Source organism: Mastigoproctus giganteus, chromosome 6 (assembly GCF_048544385.1).
Source record: "Mastigoproctus giganteus isolate SK-2022 chromosome 6, ASM4854438v1, whole genome shotgun sequence".
Taxonomy (NCBI): Eukaryota; Metazoa; Arthropoda; class Arachnida; order Uropygi; family Thelyphonidae; genus Mastigoproctus; species Mastigoproctus giganteus.
The window spans coordinates 45645032-45660706 of NC_143580.1; the positions used below are offsets into that span (position 1 = coordinate 45645032).

At 37.5% G+C, this 15675-nt stretch overlaps 1 protein-coding gene across 8 annotated transcripts in view; it reads left to right on the forward strand.

Annotated features, from left to right (window-relative positions):
• LOC150084219 (MAGUK scaffold protein DLG1-like) overlaps positions 1–15675 on the forward strand; it is an 855099-nt gene that overhangs the window by 218375 nt on the left and 621049 nt on the right. For 7 of the 8 annotated variants that reach the window (XM_090375940.1, XM_090375935.1, XM_090375941.1 and 4 more), the window contains one exon: positions 1026–1162. In XM_090375940.1, the coding sequence (XP_090232066.1) occupies positions 1026–1162 (137 nt within the window). Of the gene's footprint in view, positions 1–1025; positions 1163–9237; positions 9706–15675 lie in introns of those variants that run through there. The other variant, XM_090375943.1, reaches the window with a different exon arrangement.

Sequence of the window (15675 nt, forward strand, 5' to 3'; positions counted from 1 at the left end):
TAACCACTTATAAGCTCTGGTTTGAGATTTTAGAAATTCTAATTAGTGTATATTTTCTGAAAATCTACACGTTAGAGCTTTCATTTGACAATTTTCTGAGTTAAATTGACCATTTGAAGTAATCTAAAATGTTATCGGACTTCGTGGTTGCGTTTTATTACGATACATAATGTTGCATGTTTTTCACAGAGAAGCTCTCTAAGATTGAGAGTAAAAAAGAAATTAGCTGCCTTTGGGTATTTTTGGCGAATCGGCTACTCAGGCTATACCAGTTTCTATAGTACTGAGGGGGAATAATACTTGATTACATGTGCGTGCGTGCGCACACAAACTTCTGACATGTTCTACACACACAGTTTCATGATACATGGCCGTACATCGGGATCGATTCACGACCTGAAATAATGAAAAAGTACATACAGTATAACGTGTGTCCAATTCTGAACGGTTACGGAGTTACGGCGTTTGAATTTTAATCTAGCTATGGAGTTTTCAATGGTAAAAAATAATAAAAAGAAGAATAAGCATACATGTACCTGATATGATTAAACATTTTGCTAGTTATGCGTCTGCTTATTCTTATTTATCATATTTTTTAACCACTGAAAACTCCAGACTCATTTTTGAAAATTAACATAACCTAACCTAAATGATAATGCTTATTCCAATTCTAACATTCTGCAATACATGGCAACTCGTTGTGAAGGAGGAGCACAATATAAGATACAGATAAAACGATGCCCCTTCAAACTACAAACGTAGTTTTTTCGTTTAAGAGTTTTCTATGGTGTATTTACACCAATATTATATAGAATATTTACACTCTTAAACATATGATGCTTTATTGCATCAATCTTCATTTTAACATCAAATTCAAAAAATTCAGCCGAAATATGACAAGAAATATGCAGCGCCAGCAAAAAAAAAAAAAAAAAAAAAAAATACACACTTGTTATTACTTCTAATTAATTAGCAAAACCATTAATATTTGGTGTTAAAAATATGTTCTTATTTTTATTTTATAGATATTCAAGAGTTTTATGAAATTACCTTGCTGGACGATAGTAAAAGCATTCAACAGAAAACAGCAGAAACACTCCAGATAGCGTGTAAGTGGGAGAGTAGTCCTCCTCTTGCGGGTCTTACGCACCCCAATAATGAGGTAAGAAAATTGTGTGAAGAAAGCTTTTATTTTGTGTTCGAGATGCTAAATAACGAAAATAAAAAGTAATAAAAAAATATTCCTTTATTGCCAGTGAGCTTTATCTTCTTCAAAGTAACGCCCTTTTGAAGGTATTTGATATATTTGCATAAATTTTATTTTGAAATGCCCTTAAAAACGCCCCATCTGCTATAAAATAATTTTCCGTTCACTGTTTTAAATTAATTAAAAAAGATATGGAAGTTGAAATCGGACGCATCGTCTCCCGTTCCATCAAAACGCTACTTTGTAGACATGTAGCAAAATACTTTAATCGCGTCAGTGCCAAAGAACTTTAACTTGGTGACCGCCAGGAATGAATTCTGATTAAACGCATTCATTAATATCAAGCAAACAGAACAATTTTTTCCCCCCACTTTTTATTTGATTATTTTTATACGAGGTGGGGATTGAGGAGTTTTCTACTGAAGACTGGAATTTGTTCCCGAATCCTACAAAAAACTATTATTTCATTAGTTATTTTCTGCCAAAGATTACTGGCTGGAAAAAACAGAAGAAATTTCAATTCTTTGCGGCTTTGTTCTTATCTCAAAATTTGGAGAACTATTGTGGTAGAAACTTTCCTTTTATTCAAGATTTCTCTGAAAATCAGTCTCTTTTATTTGAAACGATTAAAGTAATAGCCCTGGTGGTTGATTTATAATCTCGTACAGGTAGCACAACCACTTCGTTTTTGTTGCCTTTCTGTTGGCATCATATTTGGAAATCATGCTTTCAGTCACATTTGTCGAAACTGTGTTCCCGGACATAGTGAATTCAGCCACCAGTATTTTTTTTTAATCAGGATAGCTATTGAGAGAATATTAGTGGTTTGATAAAATAATTCTGCAAGGTCCTCATGCTCTTTCAATGACAAGCCCCATATATAAACATTACTGACCATTTATTATCCGTTTATTATTATTTAGTAGTCACTAGTTGCGTAACTACTAAGTAAGCTGATGATTTTGTATTCTTTCTTTATATCTTGTGAACTCTTCTGACCCTATGTAATCATTCCGGAGTATCAACAGAAAATTATTATCATTATATTTTTTAAGATTTTAAGGGTCTTTAAAGATTTTTGCCCCTACACAGCCTGAAAGCTTTGATACAAGTACAAGTTAAAATGCATCCATCGCTCTGAGATTAGCATATGCATTAAAATTTGAATTAATATAAGATACAGATCATCATATTTTTTCTTAGGCTAGTTTTTATATTTATTGTCCTGTAGATTGGTGTTTATGTATATTCAGGCAAATGATTACAAAAAAAAGAAAACATATATTTATTTACGGATTAATCCAGTGTTTCTCAAACTGTGTGCCGCGAGTATGCTTCAGGTGTGCCGCGGAAAATGCAAATAAAAAAAAAAAAAAAAAATTATAAATCCAAGTTTTATAATGAAAATTAATTCAAATAAAAAATTTGTTTATTTAAGCTGCACCGATTCCAGCCCCTTTCATCAGTCAATGTGATGTCACAAATTTGATTCCTAGTACCAGATTCTCCTTTAACCTTTAAATTTCACCTTTATTCGGCCATTTTTATCACTTGAGGGTCTCTCCCAGGCACTCTGCAGTTCTATAAGTGCAACTTGTAAGCAGCATAATAAAAAGTTTCCTTTGTGTTTTTAAAGTACTTTTTGTGCTTTTATATCTCTAAAACGTCATATTCAGTTAATTCGTAAGAACAGGTATTTTAAATTAACTGTAATAGTACATTCTAGAAGTAACTTTAATTTTTTTTAGAAATTATTAGCGATGGATAAACTTTTAGTGAAAGGAAATCGAAAGAGGCAACTTGATAACAACGAGCTTGGAGAAAATGACAAAAAAAAAAAAAAAAAAAAACACGAGCAACCATCAACATCAAAAAAGGGGAAAAAAAAAAAACATTATCATAAATATGATGATGATGATTATTTAGGGATGGGATTTTTATATGCTGGTACCCAAGATTGTCTTCAACCTTTGTGTGGCATGTGGTTTAAAATTGTCGAATGATTCAATGGTGCCGAGCAAATTGCAGCGTAATTTTTCTGTGAAACAAAGACTGCGGGCCTCTACTAGAAAACAAGGTACAGGATTTTATAATATGGCTAAAATATCTGATAAAGTGCAAGAAGTTCGGCTATTTAGTAGCCGAACTGGTGGCTAAAAAAAAAAAAAATAATAATAATAAAATAAAATAAAAAATAAATAAAATAAAAATCTCACCTGATTGCAGAAAGTCTGATTTTACCAGCATGCCGGGTATTCATGAAAAGTATTTTGGGAGAGGAAGCTGAAAAAAAATAAAAATAAAATAATAAATAAATAATGACAGTACCACTTTCGAACAGCACAATTAGCAGGCGTATAAAAGAATGTCCGATGATATTGAAGAACAAGTTATTCGAAATATTAATAATTTTAGGTGACTGTTTACATTGCAAGCAGATAATTCTACAGATATTAGCGGAAAAGCCCAATTAATATCATTTGTCAGGTCTATCGTAAACGACACAATTATTATTATGTTTTTGTTGTTGTGACGAACTCAATGAAAGAACAACCGGCCAAGATATTTCCGAAGTAATGAATAATTATTTATAAAAGTGTGGTATACTGTATTTTGTGGAAGTCGTGTGTTGGCATTTGTACCGACGGTGCTCCCGCGATGACATGAGCACTAAAAGGATTTATGAACTTAGTTAAACGACACATTCCAAATACTATTACAACACTGTTTTAGACAAAGAGAAGTTGTAATAGTGGAGACAGCCCTATCTGATTTAACTTGTACAACTTGATCAAGCGGAATGGTCAAATTATATCAAAAGTAGACCACAAAAAATACGTTTTTTTCCGGAAAATTATGTGAGGAATTGAAGTCTGCATCATTTTTTATTTAATGATGCGTACTGAGGTTCGGTGGCTATCGACAGGAAATGTACTTATCCGTATGTACGAGTTGCGTGAGGAAATGCTCATATTTTTTTCACAGGAGCAATCAAAATTTTGTGATTGTTTAAGTGATGAAATTTGGTTCTGTAAATTAGCTTTTCTAGCAGATTTATTCGAGCAGTTTAATTAATTAAATATCAGCGTGCAAGGCCGATTGGAAAATTTACTCACTTCTACTGACAAGTTGTTCGTCTTTAAAGAAAAGTTGAGTATATGGAAAAAATATGTAAATGAAAAAAAAAAAAAAAAATATATATATATATATACAGTATATATATATATGTTTCCCTTGACTGCCAAAACGAATTATACTAAAATAATTAATGTAATAAAGGAAACATTTGAGCTGTTAAAGACAAAAATTGAGCATTACTTCCCATCCATTGATACCAAAATATTTGAGGGTAAGAGACTCACTTGCAACAAGAAACCTTCCGATGTTAGAACTTAATCTGCAAGAGGAAGAAGAATTGGCTGAGATCCATAGTGACCAGCCACTGAAAATTCACTTTAACAACGCTAATATTAGCGGCGCTTCCGTAGCCAGGTGGGCAGGAGCAGCAGTGCATAGCACACGCTTCTTGATTAGACCGGGGTTCGAATCCGTGCCCACCAAATACGGAGGATGTGGAAAGGTCAGGGAATGACCACCGCATATCTCCGGAGCAGTATGGCCTTAGTTGCTAATGCTCCTAAAAACCAAAATAACAATAAAAAATAAGCTAATATTAGCAAATTAAAATATTAGTAAAATTCAAAATGAATATCCACGAATTTCGAAAACGGCAATTAGAATTTTATTGCCATTTTCCACTTTCTACTGCGAAACAGGGTTTTCCGGTTTAAACGAGATTTAATGAAGAGAGAGAGAGAGAGAGAGAGAGAGAGAAAGAAAGTTGGTAAAAGAGGAGCTGAGAGTAAGCCTATCCACAATAAATCCTCGTATTAAAAAACTGTGTGCTTCTTTTAAATACAGTAATTTCTTTTCTTTTAAATTTCATGTTCAGAAAAGAACACTGAAAGTGTTTAAAACAAATAATAAGTGTTTTATTAAATATACCCAACAGAAATAGCTTACAGTTTGTGAATATATGTGTATATATTATATAGTATTATATATATATTAGTATAATAGTGATTGTATTGTGCCGCAATTTTTTTTTTAGTTTCTTTAAAAGTTTGCCGCAACAACGAAAAGGTTGAGAAACACTGGATTAATTAATACTTATGTTTGCCGGTTAACATCGATACTTACATCTTGTATATATATAAATTCAGGTTAGGGTTACATACAGTTTTACAGAAAGATTGTAAGGCATATTCTACGCAGTGAGTGTTTCATCATATCTATGACGTTGGAAGTTTTCCAGTAGTGTGCTAATTTTATTATTATTATTTTATTTATTATTATTTTTTAATTAAAAACTAGTCTTCACAGTTACATCGCCCCTGTCTAATATCACTATTGGGTGCCATGCTATGTGCTAATGAACAGCAATATATCAAAGAATTAGTAAGTATTCTTGAATGCGTGGTTGCATTAGATTGCTACAAATAATACTACATATAATGCTACAAATTGCAAAATTTGTAGCATTATATGGCCAGAGCATTATAGAATCTAACTGTGTTAGATACGGGCGTGCTTTTGAGATATACTAAACTACTTGGAGTGGAAATCGAGGGTGCATTTACAACCTCTATCATGAGTTTGCTAGCAGGCGGAGGTTTGCAGCTGTAATTTGTATTTTCCGTGGGCTTAAGCGAGATGGAGTGGGAATAGAGTTCGAGATTGTGAACTGTAGCCAAGTTGATCCAACTCAGGATCCGTTATCCAACACTGAATATATAGTGTCTGCTGAGCCGTGTTTGTAGAACTAAGGATCAAATGCCACAATCATAGGGTGAGATCGGAAAGAGACATCTTTGAATGTGTTGTTTCATCATTTAGTTTCGGGTCGCTTTCCTCCACTAGTTCCTACTTAATCGCCAACATAGTTGGCTATACTAATAAAGTTTCGAAAATATGGTATCACATTTTAAATAAAAATGTAAACTGGAGTGGTATTGCGAGCCTGGGAAAGGCATAGTTCTCCTGGTTTGCAGTATCAGTACATTCTGGTGTATTTTTGTCAGATAAACCGTCTAGTGGTTAAACAAAAAGATCCCCCGCCCTCGGCAGTTGCGCGAACCCTGTCACTCATTTCTTTAACGCATATACCTTGAACAGGCTAAGTTTAATTGATCTGAGTTGTTCTTTTACAGTAGTGGCATTGTGCGCAGGTAAATCGAAATAGAGAACAGCACTTCACCCCGCGTAGAGTATCTCTCCCTAAAGTCTTAATCTGTATTCATTTAACACCGCTAATATACAGTTTACTAATACGTAGTTTAAAATGCAGTTTAGAAGTGTGAAGTTGACTGTCGCTATAGTATGGACATCAGGTTAACTTATATTATTAGACAATTTAAATTTACTATTGAAATTGTATAATAATATAAGTTGGTCTGTTAATATTAATCATTTTCTGTTAAGTAATTTGTTAAAGATTAAGTAAGTTCAAAATTAATTAAAATAAGAACAGTATAATTTATCGTTTGTGTGCTGTCTTTGCAGTCACTTCGTGGTATTTCCTGTACTATGCCATAATCACAGGTACAGGAAATACCACGAAACGTCTGAGAATTATTTGCATTCCTTTAAGAAGTTGAAGACAGCTTTTTCCGTACGCAGTTTGAAATGCTAAGATTTTCATTATTTGTCAGAATTTTAATTTAGGCAGCCTGTATTTATTCATATCTGAATACGAATAAGAGTATTAATTAATACTCTTAAACCTAACGCTTCATGCTCTCTGTGATATACATAAAAGCTGCTGGTTGGCTTCTAATTAATACAGTAAAAAAAAAAAAAGTTTGATTTTCACTTTTAATCTCACTCAAAGATTAATTAGCTGCATTGTGGTGGTTGCCGTTTAAGTACACGTGCTTTGAGTAACCGGGGATTCAAGCCCGTGACTCCTGAATACTGTGCTGTTTTTCGTATTCTCTGTATCTTGTGAACTCCTGTGACCGTTCCCTCTGGTCCCGGAGTATAAACAGAAAGTTTATTTATTTTATTAGCATCTGAGGCCATATTGCGCTATGTGTATGTTAATACAGGTGTGTGTCTACAGGCCGATTTGTGCATTGTGTTGGCTGAAAAACCCGGACTAGCTCACTGGGGAGGAGGGGGAAATCCTGTTTCCTCTGCTTGAGATTGACTAACTACAGCCCCGATTGAGAAGGTCTTTAAGAATTTCCCCAGCCTCAAAATGAGTTACAAGCAGTGAAATTGCTATACTGTCACGGAGAACACTGCTTCTTGGTTGTGAAAAGGTACCGAATTCGTGAGGAAGATGAACAACTGGTTTAATTAGAAATGCTAGTTAAAAATTTTATTTAAATAAAATCTTAAATGTGTATAATTTCCTTAAGATGGAAATAGTTATTTGGTTTTTTTTTAGGAGCATTAGCAACTAAGGCCATATTGCTCCGGGATATGCGGTGGTCATTCCCTGAATGACCTTTCCGCATCCTCCGTATTTGGTGGTGACGGGCTCGAACCCCGGTCTAATCAAGAAGCGTGTGCTACGCACTGCTGCTCCTTCCCACCTGGCTACGTAGGCGCCATGATGGAAATAGTAAAAGTCTTGAATACATACAGTAACTGTGCGATATTTTTCATGCGTCTTCTTTAGAACACTTTTAGTGATCGGATATATTTCTAGGACGAACCCGATTTATTGTGGCATTGTAGAGATTCTTTTTCCTTTTCTGTTTAAAACAATCGATGAACGGAGTTCAGTATTAAGAAATAGATCAATCTCAACACAGTGATTATTCTGAAATTATCTGCAGTTGATTATATTTTAATATCATATAAAAGTCTCATCCTTCATGTATATATATATCATTTAGGTTCGTCACGTGGTAATACACTAACAGGCTTTTGTTCTTGGACATCTTTCGTGGTTATCAGCGATTACAGCATTGCACGCTCAGCTCCAGTAAATGTAGACAGCCTGATATCGTTTTTGTAATGGATCATCCTCCGCTTGGAAAGAAATTTGAGGCATTTTTCTTTAAGGAAATGGCCAAGATTAAGTATTTCCAGTTGCGTTATCTCTGCAACTATAAAGCGTAGATGCAGCTATGTCGGAAAGTATAAGATGTAGATGTTTTTGGCACAGTTTCCGAACTTTTGTAATCACCGTCATTGCATCGGCGTTTTTGAACCGCACGTTTAGTCATGCCAGTGCGGCCATGCATATCAAACTTGGTTACTCAATTACATGGATCTCGCCCTAGTCAGAAACGACTGGAATTAGTACTTTGGCGCATCGGTATTATCCTCGTTAACTGACCGTCATAACGAGAAGTAAATACTGCAGAATTCACTTATTTTTGCGTCTCCATTACCCAGTTGTTAGCGCTTCATGGATTTTGCGCTCGATATCAGTGCTCCTTACCACTACGTCGTCTTCTCGATAGCTGTTCTGTGTTTACAAGATCCAAAGCCTTACACGGAAACTACCTTTGGGTACCTTAGGGAAAAAAGGGACGCGCACTGTTTATGAAATATTCGTCACGTGGTCACATGCCTATTTACTGGAAACATTTCTATCGGTGAGAGGAATAGCTTATGTAGCAAAAGTCTCCGCTCCATTTGCACGGAGAGGAGTGTGTGCCGAGAGACATAATTCCCTCGCCTTTACATTACTACCCGGAAGAAGAGTATGGAGACCATGTTCGCGCGCTATTTTCGTCCGGTGTTAGGAGGATGATTGTCGCTTTCAACTCGCAGTAAGCGTCAAGAGTTTCGCTTGTAAACGGGGAAAGCCGTCTCCGGCTGTGTTTACGAAAATGACGGTCTAGTTCCCATCTGTATCCGGGCTTGTACGTGCGAATCACGTGGCTCTAGAAGAAGCCACAATAAATTTTATTAATATCGTCGAAAGCGTAATTTGACGTCAGATTTTCGACCTTCATCCGCCTCTCTCTTACCCTTGTTAAATTGTACCCACCTTTCTAACTTGGCACTTATTTGGGATCCAGAGGAGTCTGCATCTTGCGCTGTCGTCGCTCAGGGTAGGGGCGAAAAGGAGGGATGAAGGAAAGAAGAAAGCAATTTTGGAGTGCGTAGGGTTTCTCTGTAGTCGACATTGGTTTTTGGTGTTGTGCGTTTGTGTACTGCTGTCTGCAGCAGCAGCGTTTTCGAGTCAGCTGCTGCTCGCGCGACGTGTCAGTTCATGATCGATGGCGGAAGGGGGGACCTGAACGAGTCCTGTTAATGTCTTTAGGCACGTGGAGAAATCCGGTCGTTGCCGACCACGTGTAGCTATGATTGACTGGGTGTCCATAGTTCGTCATTCTCGTCGTCGACTGTCGAGCTATGTATATGCTGTTGTACCGAATCGGATTCGACGGCGACAAAGGAAGCTACATCAGTATACCACCATCACCACACCACCCAGATTCTTTGCGAGCTGTCTCTGCTGTTTTCCTGCTTGTGTGAGTAACTCTTAATTATTATTATTTTTTAATGTACGAGTACACACTGGCTTCGCTATCTTCGTCACTTAACTTCCAGTTCAAATACATGCAAATTCTTGATGCAAGTTTAATGTCTTCCGAGGGATCGAAGTCGAAATTCTTAATCAAAATGTTAAAATGGTAATTATTAGTGAACTAATTCTGATTTTAAAGTGACAGCTTTAAATGGCACTATATAACGGGTTACTTGAGGCTAACGGCCGAACCGTGATATTCTTTGCATTTTACCACTTGTGTTTTTGTCACTGTCTTCATTAAGGTGAAAACAATCTCAACTATCGAACCTTTAAGTCGTACGTTGATTGTTTGTTCCAAACATTTAATTAGTAAACCTGTATATATATGTGTTCACCTGTCAAAAGCCGCTTTCGATATGTCATTGAATTTAACTGCAAATTTGAGAACATTTAGTTAAATAAAAATTGTTCGGTATGAAACTTATGGACCCCAAGTTTTTACTTCCAAACCTGCGTTTTTGTTAATATTATTCAAAATTATGCAATGATACTGGGTGGTTCGATGACAGTCAAACTCGGTGATTCATGTTTTTCATTGGTTGCTCCTAATCAGGACCGTAGTAGTTGTCAATCTTTTTCAGTTCAGAAAAATGTAATGGCGTCACGTGACCAGAGTTTTAGAAATCCGGCGCTCTTTCAAATTTTAGATAGCCTGATTTTCTTTTACAAACAAATACTGTTAAACACTATAAAGGGCCTCTTTTTTTCTTTTCTTTTTTTTTTTTTCCTGTAAAAGAAGGTTAGGTTACTTAAAATTTAAGAGTACTGTATTGATAATTTTTTTTTTTTTTTTTTTTTTTGTTAAACTAGGATCGCCAGCCAATATGGTAAATACTAATCTTTAATATTGCCTTTGTTATTGGTTATAAATAACACACGTTACAATGTTTCTCAGGCACTTTTTGTTTTTTTTTTAGATGTCGATCAAATATGTATGATTATTGGCTATGCTTGGGAAACGGACTTCTCAGAGTTTGATTAATAACGAACCTTTCAGTAATATCATCATAGCGCTATTTTGATTAATATCAGCAGACGTGATGCTTCGGGAAGCGAAAACTTACTGTCGTTACGTTATTACATACGAAGAGCGTTTGAGAAGTTCGTGGCTAAGGTATGAAAGTATAGTGGTACAGTATTAAAGATTTCTGCATGTATAACACTTCAAGTAGTTTCAGTAACGCCTCTTTTTAATTACAGCTTCTGAAGTCAACAAAGTTGTGTGAATGAGGAAAGATGGACAAAATCAGTAATCATGCAGTCATCCAATATTTGGGAAAAAAAAGGGACGAACGCCAAAGGCAATTCATGAGAATGTGGTTGCAACACTGGGGAGGATGCCCCTTCCTATTCCATGGATGACGGAGAGCCTGGAAGATTACTCATGCAGTGAAAGACTTTCAACGTCCACCACTACAGTTGTTGTCAGTGTACATGATCTGGTGATCAGTGGCAGTTAGGTACATTGCCATCATCTTGGGCATCTCATCTGAACGCGTGACCACATAATAATAAAGATTCTTGTTATGATAAAATGTGTCAGAACGATTGGTCCCAAAGTTGTTGACAGCAAATCAAAAACGCACAAGAGTTGTCAAGTCAGGCCAACACTTGCATCGTTTTCAAGCAGATTCAGCAAATTTCCTTACAGCATTTGTGACTGTGGATGACAGGTGACCCATTATTTTCAGCCAGAGACAAAAGAGCAGTCCAAAAAGTGGAAACACAGCTCTGCTACCCCTCCAAAAAAAATCAAGTCGATTGCTTTTGCAGGCAATGTGATGGCATCGGTTTTTTGGGATGCTGATGGAGTGTTGACCAGACAATCACATGGGGCATATTACACAGACCTCGTGAGCCGTTTGTCTGAAAATATCAAAGACAAACGCCGAGGAAATCAGAAAATGAGTATTGTTTCACCAGGACAATGCACCTGCTCACGAGGCTGTATTGACATGGCTGCACTTCATGAGTGTGGCTTTGAAATCTTGTACCATCTCCCATATTAATTCGATATAACCCATCTGGCTTTCACCTATTTTATAATTTGGAAAAATTCCTGGCACTGACAGTGACATCATTGCTGCATTTCTGGAGGCTCAAGAATAAACCTTCTTCAAGCTGGAATCGACGCATTGCAGCATGTGTCAAAATATATTGACTCTAAAGGGATTGAAAAGTAACGTGTTGCCAGAGTACTGAAATAAATCCCTTCATGCTCAAGCTACGAACTTTTCGAACACCTCCTCGTATGGCGATCATTCAAACTATATAAACATTAAAACAAAATTTGGAATGCCTATTCTCCCACTATCGGGTGTGGACTTTAATATACAGGATGGCCATAATTAAAGTATCCCTATTCAGAGCGCTCTGTAGCTCTAAGTAATAAGCGGAATGCCACCAAAATTAGCAAGTAAACTATACAAGGCATGGGGAGGAGGTACCGTGAAAAAAAAAAAAAAAAAAAAAAGTACCAAAATATCGATAGGGGATAATATGGCGCTGTACAAGAGGAAAGACATGACTAAGTACCAACAGATAAATAACTAAGACAAACCTTAATGAAATTACAAATTTTTATTTGTGCGCTTTACAAAAGAACAAGGAAACTGAATTGCACTAAAGTTTTAAATCCAAACTAAAAAATAAAACACCTAAGAGAGCAGAAAATTTGCATAAATCTGAGTTTATTTAATTTTCCTAGCAGCAGACAGCTATCAAGGCACAACGCGAACATCGCAAGCGTATTCTGTAAGTTTACTGTTGACAATGCATCTCACTCTGCCTGATCGCGCTTTAATTGCGAAATTTTTCTACGTTAATGGATGCAATGCAGCAGCCGCTCTGCGTGAATTTCGAAGCTGTAAGAACTTACGTCAAGGTTCTTTATCAGCTGCGGCAGTTAGAAGGATGATTAACAAATGTGAGGAAACTGGGTTCTTTGTTGTTAAGCCTGGAAGAGGAGGGAAGCCTGTTTCACCTCAGGTAGCGGAGGAAGTTGCAACGGCTATCGTCGACTAATCTATGGATATAGCTGCTGGAACTAGTAGCAGCGCACGAGGAGTAGCGAGGCAATTGGATGTCCCATATTCTACTGTGCGGAAATTCTTCGGAAACTAATCCACTATTATCCATACAAGATCAGTCGCCAGCAGCAGCTGCAAAGAGATGATCCTGAAAAACGAATGGCATTTCTCTAACGTTTTTGGCCAGAATGGAAGTAGGTGATACCTGGCTATGGAACATTCTTTGGGGAGATGGGGCCCATTTTTATCTCGATGCAACTGTCAGCATTCAAAACTGCCGAATATGGGCTTCAGAAGCACCGCATGCTATTCAGCAAATCCTATTGCATTGCACTCACTGAAAATCACCGTCTGGTTTGGTGTGACTTCAAATTTCATCCTAGGGCCATATTTTTTCGAGGAATTGCATCCAGAAGGAACAGCCACCTGTCCCGTTACAGCACAAAGATATTGTCAAGGCAGTTTCATTATTCCTCAACTGGATGAGACAATTTTTATGCAAGATGGGGCTCCTCTTCATATCGCACGACCAGTACAGCAGCTTCTCCGGCATCACTTTACTGCAGAAAGAGTCATTAGTCGTTTGTTTCCCATTGCATGGCTACCACGTTCGCCTGACCTTACCCCGTGTGATTTTTGGCTGTGGGCTCAAGGCCAATGTCTATCGAGGAAGTGTCCCTAACCTGGCTGTCTTATAGGACAACGTAACACAGCATGTGCGGAACATAACTCCAGAGATGTTGCAGTCTTCAGTCGCGCACACTGTGCATCGAATGAATTTCTGGTCCAGAACAATGGTAATCACATCGAAAACCAACTCCACCATCAATGACATCATCGACTATCGGGAGTAAACTGTGAGTTTGCAGCTGTCAGATCATTTCCTCTGGCAGTTTAGTTCAGTTTCTTTCTGTTTTTTTTTTTTTTTTTTTGCAAAGAGCACAAATAACAATTTGTAATTTCACTAAGGTTTGTCTTAGTTATTTATTTGTTGGTACTTTATCATGTCGTTCCTCTTGTACAGCTCCATATCCCCTATTGGCAGATTTTGGAACTAATTTTTTTTTTTTTTTTTTTTTTTTCACGGGATCCTTCTCCCCATGACTTGAATAGCATTAGCATTAGCATTAGTAGAGGCATTTGATGCAAGAAAGCAAGCTTATGCAGCATCAGCCAAAAAAAAAAAAAAAAAAAAAAACCACTTCCACTTCACCCCTCTGTTCGTTCAAAATACCTGTCCAGCTGAGCCTTAAACTTATTTAGGCTATCAACCTCCACCACAAGGGATGGAAGTCTGTTCCACCAACCAACCACCCGCTGGCTAAAGGCAAATTTCCGCACGTCTATCCTACATCTGTCTTTCCCCAATTTGAATTTATGCCCTCTCAGGTGATTTTTCTGAGCTAGAGGAAGAATCCCATCAGCATTGAGCATGCTTAAACCATTCAAGGCTTTATACACCTCTATCAGATCACCTCGCTGGTGCCTAGTCTCCAGACACTGTAATTTGCAAAACTTAAGCCTTTCTTCGTAAGAGCACCCCTTTGTTCCATTCACTAATCTTGTTGCCCTTCTCTGTACTCGTTCCAGCAGCTCTACATCCTTCTTGAAATGAGGCCTCCAGACCTGTATACAGTACTCTAGGTGTGGCCTGACCATCGCCTTATACAATGGAATAATCACCTCCTTATCCCTGCTGGAAAAATTCCTGTATATCATTGACAATACTCCATGAGCTACTCTTGCAGCCCGTCTGCACTGCTCAGAGAACTTCATATCTGCCTGCACAACCACCCCCAAGTCCCTTTCATTCTCTACCACTGTCAGTGTTGTACCACAGAGTTGATACGTTGCTCTGGGGTTGCTGTTTCCCATGTGTAGTACTTTACATTTGTCAATGTTAAACTTCATTTGCCACCTCTCAGCCCATCTGCTCAACCTATCCAGATCCTGTTGCAGCAGCATAGTGTCAGTAGTGTCCTTGACAACCCTGCCAACCTTTGTATCGTCTGCAAACTTGGACATTAAGCCCGATATACCACCATCAATATCATTTATAAATACAGAAAACAATAATGGACCCAACACTGAGCCCTGAGGGACTCCACTAATAACATCAGTCCACGATGAGCAGTGTCCATTGATTACCACTCTCTGTCTTCTCCCCCTCAACCACCCCTTTATCCATAGCAGCAATTTGCCTCCAATGTCACACTGCTCCAATTTGTGTAGCAGTCTTCCATGTGCAACAGTATCAAAACCCTTTCTAAGATCCAAGTATATAATATCAAAGTTATTCCCTGCATCCAGTTCTTTTGTGACTGCATCATAGTATCCAATCAAGTTGGTCAGGCAAGACTTCCCCTTAACAAAACCATGCTGTGTCTGAGCTATAACTGAAGTCTTGTCTAAATGATCCTGCAGTGCTTCTTTAACCAGTGCCTCCATTAATTTTCCTGGAACAGAAGTTAAGCTCACAGGTCTATAATTACTTGTGTCAGCCTTTGATCCTCCTTTGTGAATTGGCGTCACATTTGCACATTTCCAGTCTATGGGTACCTCCCCTGAGTCAAGGAAGCTCTCATAATTATGGCTAAGGGTTTGCTTACTTCCTTTGCTGCCTCCTTTAATATAACTGGATAGATCCCATCCACCCCGGGTGCCTTTCTTGTGTTTATCTTCAACAGTTTCTCCTCCACTTTACTCCCAGTTATTTCAAGATTCTGTAGCTTACTGCTAGAGTTGAATACACCTCTGGCATTCCCCTCGCTGAATAACTCCTCATGTGTGAATGTCGATGCAAAATATTCATTTAGTTTGTTAGCTACCTGAGCAGGATCATCAACAGTTGACCCATCAATATCAAGTGGACCAATCTGATT